The 20,672-nt window shown below is 54.0% G+C and overlaps 1 protein-coding gene across 1 annotated transcript; it reads right to left on the bottom strand.

Annotated features, from left to right (window-relative positions):
• Nucleotides 1–242: 242 nt before the first annotated feature.
• SIX2 (SIX homeobox 2) lies at nucleotides 243–3,284 on the bottom strand. Its single transcript, XM_060117473.1, has 2 exons — nucleotides 2,725–3,284; nucleotides 243–573 (listed from the first exon to the last, which is right to left on the bottom strand). Exons 1-2 carry the CDS (start codon nucleotides 3,282–3,284, stop codon nucleotides 243–245), a joined length of 891 nt encoding a protein of 296 aa, XP_059973456.1.
• Nucleotides 3,285–20,672: the final 17,388 nt, after the last annotated feature.

Consider the following 20,672-nt stretch of genomic DNA (forward strand, 5'->3'; position numbering starts at 1 on the left):
TGGTTCAAGACCCGGTCCCAGGCCTCCAAAGGATCTCCAAAGCAACTTGTTGAAAATAAATCCCGAACAAAGACTAAACCAGAGAGCCATCCGCCCTGCCCGGGCCGGCAGTTCTGCCCGCTCAGCGCGCGGGTCTTTCAGTACCTGGTGGGGCCGCCGGCGCGGGGCGCCCTCCGGACACGGTCCTTCTCAGGTCCCGAGCGACCAGCCCAGAAGGCAAGCGCGTCGAGGCAGGCGGGGCTCTAGGAGCCCAGGTCCACGAGGTTGGCCGACATGGGGTTGAGGATGGAGTCCTGCAGGCCGTGGTGATGCTGCAGTGGGTCCGAGCCGCCTCCCCCCGGCACGGGCACGGGCACGGCGCTGGGGCCCGGAGGATGGCCCAGGCTGTGCAGGGACGGCAGCCCGGGTGGCGGCGGCGGGCTGAGCAGCAGCGCGGGGCTGGACGACGAGTGGTCTGGCGTCCCCGACGGCGTCTTCTCGTCCTCCGAGCTGCCTAGCACAGACTTGCCGCTGCCGTTCAGCGACGCAGCCAGCGGGTTGTGGCTGTTGGAGTTGGAGTTCTCGCTGTTCTCCCTGCAAGTGCAGGAGCAAAACAGCCGGGTCAGCGGGGAAACCAAGGCTGCTCGGCGCCGCGTCGCCCGGAGCCAGAGCCGCCGCGCGCTGCCTGCGGGTGTTTTCGGTTTCTAACATGTTTCGCGGCCAAGCCTGGGCTCTGGCTCTTTCAGTCCCTCCAGACCCGATGTCCCTCTCTTATACCTTCTCCCTGTATCGTTTCTATCTCCCCACCTCTCCTGCTCTCAATCTCACGAATATCTTTCTGCTCTCCGTGTGTTCTGCCCTCCCTGCCTTCCCCCACTGAGTGGCTAACTTTTCTTTTCTAGAGCAGAGGGGCAGGGGAGCAGGGTTCAGTGGAGTTGTAGGGGACAGGGACAGGGAGGAAGAGAAGGTGCCTGGGTTTTCAGATCACTCTTGACTACTCAAGCCAGGGTTTGTTGCGGAGAAGTGGGTCCAGGAGAGTCAGGGACCCTAGATTCTAGGCTGAGGGTCCACTTGAGGTTGGGCATCTCACAGGTCCTCATCTCCCTTTGCTTTTCTCTGCTTGAGGGAAAACCCTGTCTGAGGGACAGGTTCCTGGAGCTAAGGGTCTTTTCCCTCTAGTTCCAAACTGGCAGGCCTTGTTAGGGTTTTCCTTGCTTTGTGTAGGAACAAGGCCCTAAGGATGCAGGACTCCCTTTCCTGGTGGCACAGCAGAAACTTCAGCTGGGGGCCTGAAGCTGGGGTGTGGAGGGCAGCTTCTGGGAGAAGAGAGAAGGAAGAGAGAAGGGGATTGCTGATCCTGGCCTAGACTTTTCCACCATACCAGAAACTGAGGGACTCTTCAGCCCTCACCTGGGGCCCGACCTGAGAACTTAGTTCTTCAGGACTCTGGATGCATGCCATTCTTGGGGGAGGGTGACCTCAGCAGGGAGAACCCACCTCCTGCCCTGTCTCTGACCGACCGACAGCCCCTGCCCAGATTTGGAGATTTGAATTCTTGGGTAGATTCTCTCTTTACTGGCTCCCCAGGGCCTTTTCTTTCTGTTTTCCTGGAAGGGAACTTCCCACAGGGCTGGCAGCTGAATCCGTACAATTGTGGATGCTCCAACCTCATGGTCTTAGAGACCAAGGTCAGCTTGAAGCCACCCCCCCACCCCCCAGTCCCACCGCTGAGTCCACTGTTCAGCACCCGCATTCTGACCCTGGCCATTCACTCCGGGCTGCACACAACCCGTACCACAGACCCCGGGTGTCTCGTTTTGCTCTTACACTCAGGCTGATTCTGTTCCCACAGTCAGCTTCTCCCCCTCCAGATTTGGGGTTCTGAGAGGCCAAAGCCACAACGGCCTCATGGTCAACTGCAAGGCTAGTTCAGCAAGTCCTGGTTTCCCTGAGGACAAGCAACTCCCAGCCCTTCTGCTGCTCTCAGCTCACCCCAGACATACCGACCTACCTGCCAAAGAGGGTAGAGCCTGAGCAGAGAGGAGCTAAGGGCTTGGCAGGCCAGGCAAGGACTGCTGGGTCCAACGAGGCAGAAAAAGGGACATGTGTTTCTCTTCTCTCCCAGAGCTGACACTTCCTCCCCAAGCCTTTCACCTCTTGGTTCCTTCAATGCGCGATAAGACTTTCCCTATCAACCCTCCTATCCAGACAAGGAAAATTCTTCCAGGCCCCTCCACATCCAGGTCGTACCAGGAAAGTTCCAATCCCAGTACTGACCCCTAATCACACGGCCTGTAGCTGAGTGAGGCAGACGGGAAGCCCTGGGAAGTGCTGGTGAATTCTCACAGGCAGTCTAAACCCCGCACCCCGCACCCCCCCATAGTCCTCGCCAAAACCCTCTGTCCTCCGACCTTCGGATGACTAACAGGACTTGCCTGCTGTGCGCCCCTTGCCTGGAATCCAGGCCTACCGTCTTGCCTTTGTCCCGAAGGTCGCTGCTTCTCCACTTTTGCTCACAAGCGACCAGGGAGTTAGTTGACAACTTCCCGATTGCTCTGCCCGCTTTAGACAAATTCCGGATCTCTTGGTCGCCCGCAAGCGCCGTCCGGGTCAGACCAGGCTGCAGCAGGGCCCTTGCTGGGACGAGCGGGCCCAGTTCAAGCCTCTTCGGTGGCTGAGTGGACGCCCTGGGACCCCCTCCCTCGAGCCCGGGGTAGCTGGCGCCGAAGCTCTACTTACTCGTACCTTTCCTTGGCCTCGGCTGCCCGGTCGCGCTGCCGCCGGTTCTTGAACCAGTTGCTGACCTGCGTGGTGGTGAGGCCCGTGGCTTCCGCCAGCTCGCGCTTCTCGCGGGGTGAGGGGTAGGGGTTGTGAGCGTACCACTCGCGCAGCACGCTTCGACTCTTTTCCTTGAAGCAGTAGCTGGTCTCCTCGCCGTCCCAGATGGAGCGCGGCAGGGGAAACTTGCGGCGCACTCGGTACTTGCCCACAGCGCCCAGGGGCCGGCCGCGCAGCTTCTCCGCCTCGATGTAGTGCGCCTTGAGCCACAGCTGCTGCAGCTTGGCGTGGTTGTGCGGCGAGAACTGATGGCTCTCCAGGATCTTGTAGAGCTCGCGGAAGTTGCCGCGGTGGAAGGCCACCACCGCCTTGGCCTTGAGCACGCTTTCATTCTTGTGGAGGTGCTCGCAGGCGGGCAGCGACCACAGGAAACGGCCCAGCCGCTCGATGTTGCCGCCCTGTTGCAGCACCTCGCACACGCACGCCACTTGCTCCTGCGTGAAGCCGAAGGTGGGTAGCATAGACATGGTGCCGGTTGCGCCCGCCCGCGCGCGCCCTCAGCGCGCCGCGCGGTCCGGCATGGGCGCCTCCCCGCCGGACCGTCCGGGCCAAGAGGCGGGCGGGGGTGCCCCTGGCCTGGCGCTGGCTCCCGGAGAACTCCGAGTCACTGCAGGATGTCCCCGAGCCGGCCGCGGGTCCCGCGCCGCTCCGCGCCCCCGCCGCCCGCGCACTTCTCCTGAGTCCTCGTCCAAGCCCGGGGGCCGCCCGGGGCGCCGCTCCGCATGCTCCGCGCCCTCCCGCCCGCCAGCCGCTCCCTCGTTTGCTTCTCGCTAGCTCTCCCTCCCGTCTAGCTCGCTCGCTGCTTTTTTAATAATATTATTCTAAGCGGGCATGAGGCGCGGCGGCCCGCGCCCTGATTGGTCTGGTTATCTGACCCGGGGCCTGCCCGCGCCAGACAATAGTCGGAGTCAAATTATTCGCCATGGAGACGCTGTCAGTCACTGGTAACCCGAGCCCGGCGGGCCTGGCGGCTCCCCCTGGCCTGCTCCGCTGACAGATCGCCGGGCTCCGTGCAAAGCGTAGGGCAGCCCGAGACGGGAGCCGGAGGCGCTCCAAGACCCTGGGAGGCGGAGAGGGCCGGGCAGAGGCCAGCGGCGGCGGTGATTGACGGGGCGGACGCCCAAAGAGCAAGGGAGGAGCTGGACCCGGGAGGCGGGGGGGCGGAGTGGAGACGCGCAGAGAAGAAAAGGGGAGGACCGAGGTGGGGAGGGAAGAGGGGAGAAGAGAAGGCGGAGGACGTTAAGGGGGTGCCGGGAAGAAGGGGAGGGAGTGGGGTGGAGGGAGCCACGAGGGGGAAGAAACTTTGCCCAGCTTTTCGCAAGGCCGCGCCGGCTGTCCCCCGGGTCATCACGCCGCTCCCGGGGCTGCTGTTTGCCGGGTGGATTCTGCCCAGGAGCTGACCAGTGGGGTGGGAGAGTTTGGACGCGTTAGGGCGCCCCTTAAAGATTTGGCTTTTCCTGCTGACAGTGCCCCACCCCCATCCTAGGAGTTCGGGACCCGCGAGGTCCGCGAGGGAGAGGGGGAGGGAGGAAGAGAGAACTGAGGAAAATTTGGCAGTGGCTACAGGCGGACGCTTGAGAATCTACTTCTTGGAGGATCCCGCGTTTCCTCCTTCTCTTAACCGGGCCGGCTGCCCCGCGGCCGGTACCGCCCGGCTGAGCGCTCTTGGCTCTTCGCTGGGCGGGGACTCAGACTTAACCCCACGGGTCCCACGGCCCGAGAAGCTCCCGGCACTTCCGTGTGGCCTCCACGGAAGTTGACTCTGGTGGGCAGCGCCGGTGGTCTGCCCATAGGGATGCGAGGGCAGGGAATCTAGGATGGTCTTGGCCCTTCTCCTGTGGGTGGTCGGGGAGGCAAGATCCACCACCTTCTGGCCTCTCAGCTTGGACTCGGCTCTGGCCAATTCCAACATGAGAACCGGGTCGCCGAGCTCCGGAACGGGGGGCTTAAAAAGGGGATCCTATTTTTTGCTTCTTTGTCACGGCGCGTGTGTAAACACGTGGCGCTGGTTCTCTGGGAGAAGGGCAGGCGAGTAGGTGGGAGGGCTGGAGTGGAAGAGCGGGTGTTGCGGCTGTTTCTACGGTTTTGAAAAGCCCCGGGGTTAGCTCCTTCCCCGACCGGTCCTTCCCACCTCCGTTTCCCGTCTTGGCTCTGAGCTGTTGCAGGCTGGAGCCTCGCTGGCTCCCAGTGCCAGGACTCAAGCCAAAACAGAGCCCCGGCTCTCTGCCTTCAGTTTAGGACTGTGTAATATGTGTCTAGGCCACATTTCTTGGCTCCTACCCCTTTAAATTTACCCAGAAGTTTGTGCTAGGAGTACTGGAATGGGGGTCCAGAACCCTGGGTTCAAGCTGTGACTTTGCTTGGTGTTTTTGAGCAAGTCTCCTATTTGTTCCTCTAACCCTTAGTAACATTTCCCAAAGTTTCCCCCCTGCTCTAGCATTCTAGACGTCCTGTGGGGGACTTGCAGTCATGAAAGAGTGGAACCCTGTGATTCTCCCTAAGACTTTTGCCTCTGGGGGCCTGTCCAGGTGTATGGAGACCACAGGGTTATCAAAGTATGTTCCAAGCCAGTGGCAGGGACAGCTCTCTGCAGAATTTCAGGTGGCATGCTCAGAGCTTGCATCAGTCTGCTGAGAGGAGCCCTGCTGTGTCCAGGCCACTTTATCCAGAGTCCCGTGTGCTGCCACACAGGGTTTGCCCCAGAGTCGGGCTTAGAGGACTCTGGAAGACATGAGGAAGTACTTGCCCCTGGCTGCAGTAAGGTTCAGAGCCCACCTTACTCGTCCCAAGAAAGGGCAACCTACTCTTTCCAAGACCTCTTCCTCAGCCACGTGGTTAATGACTGGCAGGCAGGTCCCACCTCTGGCCATGGCGGTCTTACATCTTGGCAAGATCAAGTCCTAACTGTTGGGGAGCACCCTGGTCTGGTGCAGGTGAATGGGACTGGGCAGTAACTTCCTGGTGTGAGACTTTGGGCCAGCTTATGGTCTCCACCTCATTCTCTCTATTAGATGAGGCCTGCGTGATCTTTCAGGTCCCTGTTGCTGGAATGAGTCTAAGAATACTCACCTTGAAAAAGTGGGTAAACTGCAACCTCAGCCACAGCTTGCACTGGGAATATGCCCCTCCCTGGACCCTTGGAGCTTCAAGATTGAACTTCCTTCAGGACTGGGTCCTGCCCATGTTCAGCTAAGGCAGATTTTCTGGAGCTTCAGACTCACTGTCCCTTCTAGTGTTGCTCTCTTTGTGGCCTCTGGGTGCTGAGCCCAAGGGTCAGACCTGCCAGGAGAACACACGTGGTACCTGCCATCTTGGATAATATAGTGTGTGCCATATGAAAAGAGTAAGCACAAAAAACCTGTAACATCATTACTCAATGCATGGGTGTGTGTCCATATGCCACCAGCTCTGCCCTTCCCCCATATCTGTAGGAAACCAGTTTTAGCAGGTCTGGGCTAGAACCTTTTGCCAGCAGAGGCAGCTGAGCGCCTGCCCTAAAAAAGGCTAGGAGCTCAGCTAGGGTCTCTTTACACTCTGCAGCTCCCTCCCTGTCTAGCCCCCTTCCTGACAGCCTTTGCCACAGGACGGAGCACTTGGCAGGCATTTGGGTCCTCCAGGATTTGATAGATGCCAGCCGGACCCTAAGGCAATCTCAGCCCCAGGTTCCAGTGCTCAGAGCAGCTGCTGGAGAGGCCTGAGGGTGCCAGAAACGGTGGGTCTACCCCACCCCAATCCAAGGAATCTATGGACTATGCAATCTATTCCTCCCCTAAGACACACTTGAAAGGCCTGCACAAATGGAAGCTCCATGGCTGGGGAGGAGAAAACTTTTGTAGACCTGTGGAAATTTGGGCTTTATTGAAATGTCTCCTTTCATCTCCAAAGTGGGCCTGGAGTCCTTTGGGATAGACTTTCTGGTAGGCAGCAGCAGGGGTGGATGGGTGAGCTTTAACGAGCCCACACTGACCCAATGCCTTTGCCCCGACTCTTGGTCAGGGACAGTCTGAGGCTGGGCCCCCGCAGATGGCACCCATTGCCTATCCCAGGGGCAGCACATGGCCCACTCCCAGGACTTTTGGAGAAAGGGAGAAAACAGCGGAACCAGCCTCGCAAGGGCTCCCCTGACTTTGGTTTGGGGCTTTTCGTAAAGAAGGGGTTGCTAAGGAAAAGGAGCTGCTAGCCGGCTATTTCCAACGCCAGCAGAGAAGGGGGCGGGGGTTCGGTGCCAAACCGGAGAACCAGACCTTTTCTTTTCTTTACTCTTTGTTTTTCCAGCCTACAAAGACTGCAGAAATCCCCTGGGCAGACTCCGGCCTGGCGCTGCCCGCCTCAAGCCCTCCCCGCGGTTCTGCATCTCTGGGGTGTCCCGGCCCGGGGGTGGGGAAGCAGGGCGCACCCGCCCGGAACCCGGGGTGGGCCGACCGCGGCCGCAGAGCCCTGTTCCCCCACACTCGCCCCTACCCGGCCTCCCGCTTCGGCCTCGCTCGCGTTTCGGTGAAAGCGGGCTCCCGCCGCCGCCCCGCCGCCCCGCCTGCCCCCTGGCATTTGCGACTCCCCGCACCGCATGGTTTTCTGTGTTGGGCGACTTTTGGGGCAGGTCAGGGCGCGGGAATTCCGCTCGAAGCAATTCTCCGTTTTTGAAGACGGTTCCAGTGGCGCCCGGGGATACAGAGAACTGGGCTCCGGGTGGCCGCCCTCGTGAAACGGCGCGAAACGGGGCATCGCCTGCGCCGCACGTGGCTGGCACGGTCCCGGGCCCCCAAGGGCCGGAGCAGCAGCGTCCAGCGGGGGCAGCCGCTGCCCCTCCGCCCTGCGGGCCTTTTGCCCCGGACCCATGCGGCGGCCTGGGCCGCCCTCTGGAGCAAACGGTTTGGAGGCCGCAGGCTCACAGGGGATCTGGTTCAAACGAAAAGAGCGAGAACGTAGGGCTTGGGGTCGGTCTGGAGACCGGCAAACCCGGGAATTGGCCCGGGGCGGCGCCAGGGCCGAGCAGGACTTGAGACGGGTCTCCAGGTCCCGGGCGCTGCCCGCCTGCCTACGACGCCCGTCCCGGCTCGCGGCCTTGCGTCCCCGCCCGCGGTAACGGCTCGGTCCTGGAGCCCTTCGTACCCGCGCCGCGCTCCCTCCGGGGTTGGCAGGGGACGCCGGGCCCCTTTGCCTGGGAAGGGGTTGGGGACTGGGGGCCGCGGGCGCGGGCTTGGGGGGATCGGGCATCCGGGTGAGGGGGCCAGGTTCTCGGCTTTGGGGTCAGGAAGCGGCCGAAGTCCGCTGCCGGGTTTTTTCCGCGGAGGCACGGAGGACCTGGGCACTGCGGCCCTGCCTTCGGCCGGGTCTGCCCGCGAGCGCCCCCACGCGGCAGGTCCCAGAGTCCGGGTCGGTGGGTCGATGCTCGGTTTCCCCGCAGGCCTCTAACGGAGCAGGGAGAGGGCGCCGGGAGGGCCCGCAGGTTCCTCCCTGCTCACCACCCCCAGCACTAACCGGCCGGATGCACAGGCAGAGAGGACACGAGAAGTGGGGTGCGTCCGGGCAGCGCGCTCCCTCGGAGACAGACACACACCCGTTCCGAGGCGCACTAGGTTGCCCGGGTCTGATCCCATGATCCTTGGGGAACAGTCACCGGCTTTTCACCCTCGCGTGTCCCCCCGCCTGGAGACTCCGGATCTGCCTGGCACACAGTGGAAATGTTCGAATGAATGCTTGAATGACCAGTGGGATCTGACTGACAGCAACAACTGGGAAGTACCAGGCCAATAAGACAATGGCCCTCTTCCTCCTCTTTCCTTCTGTGCTTCACTTCCAGTCCCCTTCCTGCTCTCCTTTCTTTGCAGGGGAAGACTCAGAGCTATGATGGCTTTCTCCAACCAGAAGTACTGGGTGCTGGAGTCTCTGTAGGGCTATGGAGAAGCTACAGACCGAACGCGCTGCTCTTAGAAATTACACATCTAACTGCCTATAGCATTACCAGGTCCCCCTGGGCTGCAGGAAAGAAAGTTTTCCAAGTAGAGTTATTCTAGTTTTTGTGGGGCTGCTGTCTTTAGTTGCATTTCCTTAGTTACTTTACAAAAATCCTCTGTAGGTAACGTGTAGATCAGGTTTCCTGTAAGAAGTGACTTTTTTTTTTTTTCTTTCCATTACCTGTGAGAAATTCTATCCGAGAGTAGGGATTCCTGCCTTGGCACTTCTCTCTCACTGCTGTATCTATTTTTATTACCATTAATTACAGTGCATCAGTCCCACTCATCAGCGACACCCCTCCCCCTGGCCGGTGACTGCTCTTGGCTCTCCTGACTTGGGTAGCACCTGGGCCAGAGGGCACTCCCACCCCGCCATTGAAGGCAGCCACACAGGGGTTTCCACCAAGTTCTGCATTTGAAAAGGGAACCTGGAAAAAGCCAAGATCGTTCTTAACTTGGAAATCCAATACTTTATTTTGTTGTCTCTGTGAATTAAGGCTAAAATCCAGGGGCTGTTCCTTATAGAAGAATGTGTGCTAATTAACTTATGCACGTTGCTGTGAGAATGCTTTAATAAAGTAGGTAGAAACAAGATACAGCCCTGCTGGGGAAGGCACGTAGCTCAGGGAAACCTGTGCCCGAGGCTGCTGCAGAGGATCCAGGTCAATGTCAGCCTCTAATAGATGTCCTCTGGTAGCACCGTGGCATTCTGTTTTGTGACGACAGGTGGGGTTGGCCCTCTGGCAATTACCATCTCTGCTCCAACCATTCTAATACAGTTGCACTGTTAGTAAACGCTCACATATGGGGCAGATAGGCTGGGTGGGGCCGAGGACGTGGGCTTTGGCAGCAGACAAGCCTGGGTCCTTGGTCCAGACCCACCACTTAAGTAAGCCACTCAACCTTGGAGCCTTATTTTGCTCATGTGTAAAACGAAGATAATAACCCAGTGTTGGCACACAACAAGCGTTCAACGTTTGCTTATTGAGTACAGTTGCATTGGGGATTGGAGATAAAAGTTTGTGAAACATCTGGCTGACAAGAGGTGCTCAATAATTGAGGCTGTTGTCATCGGGATGTGATGGGATGGTGTGTTTACACAATTGCATATGATTAGTGTGATTTCAGAAAGCACCTGACTTAAGTGTCAAAAGGCAGATTTAGGGCTTCCCTGGTGGCGCAGTGGTTGAGAGTCTGCCTGCCGATGCAGGGGACACGGGTTCGTGCCCCAGTCCGGGAAGATCCTACATGCCACAGAGCGGCTGGGCCCGTGAGCCATGGCCACTGAGCCTGCGCGTCCGGAGCCTGTGCTCCGCAACGTGAGAGGCCACAACAGTGAGAGGCCTGCATACCACAAAAAAGAAAAAGAAAAAGAAAAAAAAGGCAGATTGCCCCTCTCATTTCCCAGACCCGGGCTAGGCACTGTGGGAAGTGCTCAGTTGTGTGACTGGAGGTCCTGGAGCAGTTGGAAAGACAGAAGCTCGTACGTGTGAGACTCCCTTGGTCTCTGCAGTTCACCCTCCGCGGCAGCCTTGGAGAGGGTGTGGGCTTTGGTGTCAGGCTATCTGGGTTAAATCCTGCCTCTGCCACTCCATAACAGGGTGACCAAGGGCAAGCTACTCAATCTTATGGAGTCAGTTTCCCAGTCTAGGGAGAATAAAAAGTAGGCGTAACAAACACCTTTGCTCTCAGGGGTTGGGGAAGTGGAAATGAGCTAAGCATGTGAAAAGACTGGGTCCCCATTTGGAGAGGAATAGGAGAACTTCAGGGGCCATAATGTTTTGTATTATCTGATGGTGTTTTCAGGATTTTGGTCTCATTAAGACAATTCTTAAAGCAAAAGACAGCTGCATATGGGCGTGACATCGCATGTTCCTTTAGGGTTGAGACCAAGGCTTCTCCCCCTGTTGTGTTTGCTCTCAGCGTTGAGGACAAAGCAGAACTCACACTGAAAGCTCCATAGGCGGGTGTGGATTGTGCATTGTGACCTAGAGTAAACGGAGCAACTCCCCTCCCGCTCCCTAACTCCTTCCTTCTCAGCCCCCTGTGCCTTGAGATAGAGCCAGGAGTATCTGTTCAAATGTCTTCCACTCATAGAGTATCTTCTGTATACAAAGCAGTATACTAATGCAGAGTGGGTACCATAATCCTATAAAGTGGGGATTATTAGCATTTACAGAGGGGGAGATAGGTTCAGAGGTTAAGCACCTTGACCAAGGTCATACGGCTGGTAAGGAGCCTCTGAAACTTCAGCTCTTAAGGCCAAAATCCATACTATCAGCCATAAGCCAGTTACTGCCTTTAGTTCCTTTGTAATAGCAAAAGTAATGATAGGAAGAATTTACTGAAGGCCTATGTGCCAGGCACCGTGACATCTCACATAATCTCAAAACACCTCCATGAGCCAGGCATCATTAACTGCTCTGTTTTGCAGGTGGTGGCACTGAGGCTCAGAGAGGTTGAGAGGTCCAGCAGCTATGGCAGAGCTGAGTTCTTGAATCCAGGCTGTTCGGCTGCAGAATCTATGCATTGAGAGCTTTTCCACCAAACTCTCCTCCCTCACCCCCAAGCCTTTCTTCTCTCTGAGCTCAGGTTCCCCGGGCACTTCCAGCTACCAGTGGTTAGAGTTCCCTGTAGGTGTCAGGAAGATAGGGCTAGGCTCTAGGAAGAGCCAGCTCTCCCTGCCTCAGGTTTCAGCCTCTAGGCCCTGGGGTTCGTGGCCTTTGCTCTCTGTCAGCCCCTGCAGGGCAGGAGTCCACTGTGACCAGGGCAAGCTGTACAGCAGTAGCCTCAACTTTAAGTTGATAAAGTCTGATATGTACTCATGGCTCCCATTATGTCTGGGCTGAGCTTGTGGGACTCAGAAAATTAAAGTGTCTGAGGCAAGGCACTTTGATGTGCAAGCTCAGAAATTCACTCAGACCAACAGAAAAAATTCACTCAGACCAAAAGAATGAATTTCTTATAAGGATTCAGGGCTAGCACATGGATTCAAGGGCAGGGGACACCACTGTCCTTAACAGGGGTGGAACCAGAAACTGGAAAATAGGTTAGATATCAAGGCAGGCACTTTTTCTCCCTCTGGGTGGCGGAACAGTCTCCTTTCTCGGAGAATCTTTGTTCTCTCTCCGAAGAGCAGCTCTCTCTGTTTCTTCTCCTTTTAATACTTCCCTAGCCTTTAGTGTGTCCCCCGCTCCGGGTACTCAGGAGGCATTCCAAAATCTCTGCCCCTGTTCCAAATTCTTGAGAGAGAGAGAATCTTATAGGCTCATCTTGGGTCGGGTGGTTTCCGCTCCAATCAGTGATGCTGTGTGGGTGGGTGGGCGGGACTATATGGCGCCCCGCCCAATCCGCAGGAACTGTGAGTCCGGCCATGGGAGAATGAAGTGATTGGGCGGCTACCGGTTTCTAGTCAGCTATGGAATGCCCAAGTCTAGGGCCTGGTACCCAGAGGCGTTAAACGAATTAGTTCCTTTGCTTTCCCCTTCTCCCCACTCCCCAATGTGGTGCCTTTTCCAGTCCATCCATCGCAAATCAGCCAGAGCTACCAAATTAGAGCCCAGATATGATGGTCCCACTCTGTGTTTAAATTCCTCTAATGGCACCTATTAACCTCATGATGAAATTTAGACTTCTTAGCGTGGCTTATGAGGCCCTTTATCATCGGACTTTGCACATATATCTAGCTTATTTCTCCACGCTGCCCACTTCTTTCTGAAGACTTTAGCCATCCAGAGTGACTAACGTGCACTCTTCCACTCCTGTGGTAGAAGCCCATCACCACCCACTTATGCCTCCCTGACCCTGGGCTTGGCTGTGTGACAGGCTTGGACCAATGAAATGTGAGTGGGTGAGCAGATGCTTCTATAGACATTGCAAGGTGCCACCAGGGCTCTTTCATCTTTTGCCCTCGTACCCCAGAGAGGTGCTGCTCCAGCCCGTGTCACAGGATGAAAACGAAGATGGAGCAGAAACCATCCTGAAGCAGGGTCACGGGTGGCCTGCAGCCTACCACTTCTGGTAAATTTTCAATACTCTTACAAGTTTATTTGGCCAGAATTAACGCTGCCTAGGAAGAGCTTGCAGAATGGACCTAGGGCTGCAGGTACAAATAAATCTTCCCGAGGCACCCCCCACCCTCCATTCCCACCATACCCCTTCTTTTTAAAAGTCTAGTCTATCCTGTACAGCATCCAAAAGACCCTTCACCCTGTCTCAGCAGATGGTTGGATAGTGAGGCCTTTATAAATCAATGGTGGATCCCCCACTAGAGCTGGCATGATCTGGGTTCTTGAAGGTGCTCTTTTGAACTTCTTGCTACACAGGACTCACTATTTCAGATTCCATAAGCTGAGTTTGCTTCATAGTTAATCTATGTTGGCCAAAGTCAGCATCTAGCCTCTGGGTGTGTTTGAAAACTCAGAGGTCATGGGGTGTTGTCCATCACACACGCACACACACACAGGCACACATGCTCATATCCATGGAGGTGTCTAGGGACAGGAAATCACATACTGTTGAACACATATTCCCAGCCGTACTGGGCACAGTCCTCCAGCATTGACCCTAGAAGTTCAGATCCTTCTGTGGGTGGGTCTGTGATGGGCTATGAACCCAGCATGTAGTCCTCTCCACCCATGGCTGTGAAACTGAAGCCTCCTCCTCCCCTATGCTTTCAGCAACTGATTAATACTTACAGGGGCTATTGGAGCTCTTGATTCTCAGTAGATTGTGCTACCAGCTGACACATTTCCTCCTCAAAGAACATACACTCTAATTTTCTACACAGAACATACAAGCAAAAATATGTAATTTCAAACAATAAGTTAATGGTAAGAATAAACAAAAACAGTCTAATGCAGATGCAAGGTGAAGTAGGAGTGGGTGAGTGTTCCTTGTAGTCAACCGAGGCTGTAAGAAAAAGGGGAGGGCTGGAGCCAGGGCTAGGACTGGGGCAGACCCAGGAAAAAGGCACCGGACGTGAGATAAGCATAGTTAGAGAGCAGATTCAGCCTGTGAAGTCCATGAACATTTTATAAAATGAGATTTCTTCATGGGAAAGGCTTAAACCCACAAAGTTTATTCAGCAATACATTTTGTAACCTCAGCAGGACTTTAATTTAGGGCCCTTGTTTAAAGGGTATATGGAGGAATTCACACACACACACACACACACACAGAGAATCAAGCAGGAATGTGCATGCACACATATAAATAAATGTATATATAGGCAAATACCTGTCCCTGTACATACACATATGGACACACACAAGCACACATATACTTATATTCATAGGAAATGATGAATACACATTTATGCTCACATGAGGAAATAATTCTTGAAATCATGGACACCATTTCATTCTCAATGCGCTTTATACCTCTGGGTCACCCCCAAACCAGCCGTCTGTGAAAGATGACTCGTGATTCGGGGTTTTGGGGGAAGGAGACTTAGGTGGTAAGAGGGGTAGGAGTTGAAACTAGGAAATGTAACTACATTCAGTTTACTGAGCTTCTCCCCTTCTGAATAGCAAGCATTCTTAACCAGAAAAGTTTGTACATTCAATGCATTATAAACTTTGTGGCTACTTAGCCCGTGGCCAGGGATGGGACCGTTCTTAAGGAATCCGTAGTTTCTGCTAGCGTGTTTTCTGATGCTTTCCTGACCTACCTTAGCTACACCTGGGAAGGGCTCCTAGGGTTTACGTTCATCGCCTATATCCCTCTAGCTCTCCAAAGTGAGAGAGTGAGATTTCTGGGAAAAGTCAAAATATGTAGAAATAAACAGAATCCATCAATGCACAATGGCATCATTGGGTGACACCCATGGATGGCAAATGCAGTCTTGTTGCAGAGAGGGGGGTGGTGCTCACAATGTAGTCTGAGAACCATGTAAAATGGGATGAAGCTAATCTGAAGAGCAGTGGCTCTCAACTTTGGGGGTCAGAAACCCCACTGGAACTGTGAGAAAAGTCCTCTCTCCAGGGAAATGCTCATAGGCACATACCCACCAAAGGTGGCATTCTCTTGCAGGAAGTCAGAGCCCTGAGCTCATGCCTGGATCTGTGGTGTGTGCCGGGGAAGGGCTGCTGGGGCACAGCCAACCGCTGGAGGCCTGGTGCTTCCTTGGAGTTTCTAGCACCCCTTTGTGGTCAAGGACAAAGGTTTTGTTTCCCTTCACAGCCGCTAGCCTGACGAGCAAAAGAGTGGAAGAATCTTTGCACTCACCCACCCCATCCCACAGAACATGAGAAGGGGGTCTCCCTTCTCACCAAGGGCAGGTACCATTTTTTGCCTTTAGTGAATATGGGCAGTTTCTTCAGACACCAATCCCCCTCCGCCGCCAACGCCCGCCCCAGCGGTTCAAAATTAACTGGATCGAATCATTTCTCCCTTGCAGGCTTTGTCCATCCGTGGTCATGGACATAGTCCAACACCCAACATGGTGCCTTGTCCCAGAAGAAGCTCAAAAAAAGGTTTCTGTTAATTTATCAATAATAGCTATCTTTTATTGAGTGCTACTATGTGCAGACACTAAGCAAGGGGCTTTAGAAGCAGGATTTCATTGAATCCCCTGACACCTCTATGAGGTGGGTACTATTAATAGGCCCATCTTACAGAGAAAGTGTGTACTCCTGATGCACGGAAGGTTAAATGAATGAAGTGGGGGAGGAGGGAGTTGAACCGAGGTCTGCTTGCAGAGTCTGGGCGTGTAACCACTATCCTATGTTGCTACTCTGAGCAACATACCTGTTCAGTTAATGTTGATACACTGACCGCGATTCGGCAGGAGACAAAGGGAGGAAGGGGACTTGAAGAGCTGCCCGGATGCCAGGAGGGCTAGTTGATGCCCGCACGACCGAGTGCTGTGCGAGGCTAGGAGGCACCCCCCACCCCCTGCCCCTCCTCCAGGCAGGTCCCAGTGGCAACCTGAGCTGGAATGCAAGGACGAGCCAGTGCAACACCTTACTCGTATTTTATTTCAGCGATGGCCCGGGCAGAAGGGAAAGCGCCTCGTTGAAATAATTGGCTCATTCTGGAATGGAGATTCATTTCCGACTGTGCGCTCCCGAGCTGGCCGATGTCAGAGGGAGGATATTTTCATAAGGATGAACTGTTCTTGATCGTTTCCTGCCGCAAAGGTCTCCCCCTCAGCGGTCACGGGGCCTGTTATCTAACACCCCCCTCTGCTTCCAAACATATTCAAATGAAAATAAAGCCCCTCTATGAAGAGCCCGAGCTTGCAGACCTAAGAACAGGCACGGGGTGCTACCGACTCCCCCGCTCATGGTGGGAAGGCTGAGAAGTATTTGATTCAATTCAGCACAGACTTTCTTGCGTGTCTGGAGGGGGGCTGGGCATAAGTTTGGGGTAGGAGGATGTCAGGCTTTTGCTTAAGATCCACCATTAAGTAGTTAGTCACTTTGTGAAAATGCGAACTAATGGGGCCAGAGGACAGCATCCAAGGTGTCTGTGAACTTGGATGGGAAAAAGCGCACCCTAATTTTCACTAACCTCTAACTAAAATTTAGCAGCTCCTCCAAGAAGGTAGGCATCAGTCATGGCAGTACTAGGCGATACCTGTGACTTCCTCACCAGCAGAAACCACAGATATTTTCCTATCATGTTCGAGTTGGTGCAGGCACCTTGAAATACTTATGCTCATCAGTACTTTGGAATTATGGTACTGATTAGACCTACTGCTAGATCTTGCAATTTAAAATGTTAATAAAGATGCACATATGTTACTGTATCATTTTAAACATGATTTTTATAATTTTACTTCAATATAATTTTCTTTGTAATCATGAGTATTTTATTTTATGTGTTAGAAACTATTATTCTGAGAAGGGGTGCGTAGGACTCACCAGATGCCACAGACACAAGAATTGGCCCCCTGTGAAATCGATGTATATTTAGGGATTCTTCCTTCAGTACAGGGTTGCAGCTGTTTTGAAGAAGAGTTAATTCTTCATCTTTCACCTGTTCAGAGAGGCCCTCACCAGACATCGGGGGGAAAGAGGAGCAACCTGGGGAACCTTAAGAGGTTCTGATATGTTTAGGCCTCAACTTTCCATCTATAAAATGGGGTGGCCAAGCCCATTAACAGGAGGTGCTCTTTTCTCATTCCTGACTGGTTGGGAGGTTGGCAGAGCTGTTCCTGCTCCAGGTGCCCGGATTTGACACGGCTGGACGCTGAGCCTGGCACAGTGGCTTCACAAAGTCAGCTGGATCCCCTGCGCTTCCTGCATGCCTGGATGAAAATGGCTTTTTTTCATTTGGGATCCAAGATGCTGAGTCACTGGCCAGACCACAAGAGTAGTTTTTGTTGTAGAAACAGTCCAAGAGGCCGCTCCCCTAATCCCTGCCCAGCAAGCTAGGCCTCGACCCAGTTCTGATTCTGAGGGGATGCCTCCAGGAAAACACTGCAGGGGGTGTGGGAGTGGGTGGGGCTTAATGAAACAGGTTCTAGAGGGGAAGTCCAGGTTTCAGAGTTTCCTAGGGGTGAGCCCAAGGCAGGTGCTTGTCCTGGGGTCCCCTCCCCTTTACTTTGTCCAGAGTCTATTTTGTTCCTGAAGTCTTGTGCACCCAGTAACAGGCTCCAGTCTGTGGGGACCCTGAAGGGGAAGGCAGTTCCTGTTTGTAACGCCCTGACAATTAAGCTGGAGGTGTGAGAGGCAAGCCTAGCCCAGTAGGTACAACACACCTCCCAAAAGAGCTTAGGCGTGTGCCCAGACAGGCCAGGACGAGAGGCCTGGAGGGAGCAGAGTGTGCTAAATGGGGGGGGGGGGCAGAGAGTTGGCAAAGAGGCAGAAGGCACAGGGGAGGGCATCCTAGGAAGGGATGTCAGCCTGAGCACAGAAGCAGGAGGGGTTTTGACTGGTGATAATGGGTGGGGGGGCACTGTGGTGAGATTAACGAGGATCGAAGTAAAAGGCAAATATTGGAGCAGCATACGCTGTGGGAAGTAGGGTGTGGATTATGAAGAACTGGATATTCGTTGAAGTTGTTCTGAGCAGGAGAGTTGATTCTGGCTGTGTTGCAGGCTTGCAAGGAAGGGCAGGACTCCAGGTTTCTGCATCCAGGCCCTAACTTATTCCTGAGTTATGGCTCTCCTATCTTTCTAAATGTAGCAACCTTCCATCCATCCATTCACTTCTTATCCATTTATCCACCCACTCATTCTCTCATCCTCTGCCTTCCTCTCCACTCCCATCACTAGTTCAGAGACTGTGTTCTCTGCTGTATTCTGGGTTTCTAGAGTAGTTCCTGGCATATAGTAGGCCCTCAACAAATATTTTTGAACAAATTCTCTCCCTGAGCATTCACTTAGCTGTTCACATTTTGCATAGGATTCTTCTCCTGGCATATTGAGTCCTTTTGTCCCTGCTTATCACTGGAGCCACATCTGGTTATTGGGACACTCCACTGTCCCAACAGAGCCTCAGAGAGTCCCTTTCTTCTCTAGTTTAGCCTTGAACTGCATGAAAGAAGACCTGGGTGCTGGTCTCAGCTCTGCAGAGGCAAGATGCATGGCCTTGGGCACTATCATTCTCCTTGTTTCCTTGGCAGAGAGATGTCAATCAAGCTTGGGCTAGGAGAGCTTTGAGATTCTCTGGACTCTAATGGGCTATGATTCTATAACCTTAACTCATTCCACTGTAGGGCAAGGGAAACCACGTTAAAAACTGCTTGAATTCAAAGGGAAGTTTCTGCAGAGTCAGTGACTTAAGGTACATTTCTCGGCCACACAGAGATGCCCTAGCTGAATGGCTAACCATTCCTCAATTCTCTTCTGATAGTCCCATTATGAATGCATTACCCCCTACATCATTGGGAGGATACAGGAGTGCCCAGAAAGGAACTTAATTACTCTGAGATTACGTTACTTTCCTGATTAAGTCACTTAATAAATGACCACATCAAGTAGCCTGAAGCGAGGCATTTCCTAAGAGGGCCTAAATCACTTTTAATTTTCAGGGCTGTGTGTTTGCCTTGTGCAGCCTGGAGCGGCCATGCCCAGCTTGCCATCTGAGAAACATTTCTTCAAGGTGTCAAAAGGACGTGTCATGCATTTGGAATGAGGGCTAAATTAAAAGGCCATACAACACATCGTTATATAAATAGCGGGGCTGTTTCCAATATAAACCACCCATTTTGGCTGTCTTTTCTTGAGTGGAACAATGTGTAGTGGGACACTTGCCTGACATTTACACCCCCATAAGCACATACAAGAACAACTACACACACGTACATACATGCATAGGCACACATGCATGCAGGCAGGAAGGGAGGTGTAGGGCCCCTGGAACATGACATACCAATTAGCCACCAGGATTTGTTGCTGCATAAAGGTGGAAAGATCGGTGACTGCTAACTTGGCACTTCTAGCTTTCATGCCTGTTCTGAGAATGGCCCCGGGGCTCTGGTCTCTTGAGAGAGAGACTTGAGCTCTGTCATGAACTCATATAACATGTTCTATTGCTTAACTCAGAGGTGAGGGGAAACTGAGTGATTTCATCCAACTTCCTCAATTAAAAAATAATTAATTAATTAATTTTTGGCTGTGTTGGGTCTTCGTTTCTGTGCGAGTGCTTTCTCTAGTTGCGGCAAGCGGGGGCCACTCTTCATCGTGGTGCGCGGGCCACTCACTTTTGCAGCCTCTCTTGTTGCGGAGCACAGGCTCCAGACGCGCAGGCTCAGTAGTTGTGGCTCACGGGCCTAGTTGCTCTGCGGCGTGTGGGATCTTCCCACACCAGGGCTTGAACCCGTGTCTGCCTGCATTGGCAGGCAGATTCTCAACCACTGCGCCAATGCAGTGAAGCCCAACGTCCTCAATTTTAAGATGAGGAAACCATTGCCCAGAGAGGTCTGGAGACTTGCCAGAAAACACACAGCCAGAGGGAGCCATGCCAGTATAAGGACCCAGGTTTCTTGGTTTTTTGTTCCACATAGCCCTACCCTCTGAGGTTTCAAGGGTATAATTTACATCAGTGAGCAAAATGGCTGTCCTTGTCACTCTGATTCTGCTCTGCCTGGAAACTGGGCTGATAGGCAATCTCCAACCCCCATCCTACCTCCCCACCCCCGGCTCTTGTTGTCCCACCTCAGCCCAGCCACACAGCAAGAATACTCTGGGAGCTTTTTCTACCCCCCATCCCAGAATTCACACCCTGGTGTAGTCTTTCCAGCACCGAATCTGGGCTGGCCCTTTTAAGCATTAAAGTCAATGGAAGCAACACTGTGTGGCTTCTGAGGCCAGGTCATAGAAAGCCTTGCAGCTTCTGTCCTGGACTTTGGAAACGCACAATCTGGAGAAAGCTGCTATGGTGTAAGAAGTCCACTGCTGAGAGACTGCCATGCTGTGAGGGAAGCCCAAGCTACCCCATAGCAAGAGTGAGTAGAGGTGTCTCCCAGCTGTTGCTACCGTCTGGGCCTGGGTGCCTGACACGTGCATGAAGAAACGCTTTTCGGATTCCCAGGCTGGTCAAGCCTTCCCAAGACTGCAGCTCCTGCTGCCACCTGAAGGCCACTGCAGGAGAGACCCAAAGGGAGTGCTGCCCTGCTGAGCCCAGAAGCCATGAGAAATGGAGATAAATTGTTGCTTGAGACCCCTACATTTTGGGGGCGGTTTGTTAGGCTGCAATAGATAAAAGGAAGGGACCCAGACATGTGTCATGGTTTCTCCCAGCTCTGCCTGCTTGCTAGTCAGGGCCTCCTTTACCCCATCCCCTGTGTCCAGTCTTCCTCTCCCACCCCCTGAAGTTATCCCACCTCAGACAAGCCACAAAGCAGATAATTGAGAGCAGGCTGCCTTGGCTATTGATTTTACCCCAGGGAGAAAACTAGTGCTGTTGCCAGCGAGAGGTCCCAGCTGCTCACAGCGTGTTCTGAAGCTTC

This window comes from Mesoplodon densirostris, chromosome 14 (assembly GCF_025265405.1).
Source record: "Mesoplodon densirostris isolate mMesDen1 chromosome 14, mMesDen1 primary haplotype, whole genome shotgun sequence".
Taxonomy (NCBI): Eukaryota; Metazoa; Chordata; class Mammalia; order Artiodactyla; family Ziphiidae; genus Mesoplodon; species Mesoplodon densirostris.

Coding starts and splice junctions, on each gene's coding strand:
- SIX2 (XM_060117473.1), bottom strand. CDS start 3,284: ATGTCTATGCTACCCACCTTCGGCTTCACGCAGGAGCAAGTGGCGTGC. Junction 574..2,724: donor GCAGCCGAGGCCAAGGAAAG/GTACGAGTAAGT, acceptor CTGCACTTGCAG/GGAGAACAGCGAGAACTCCA.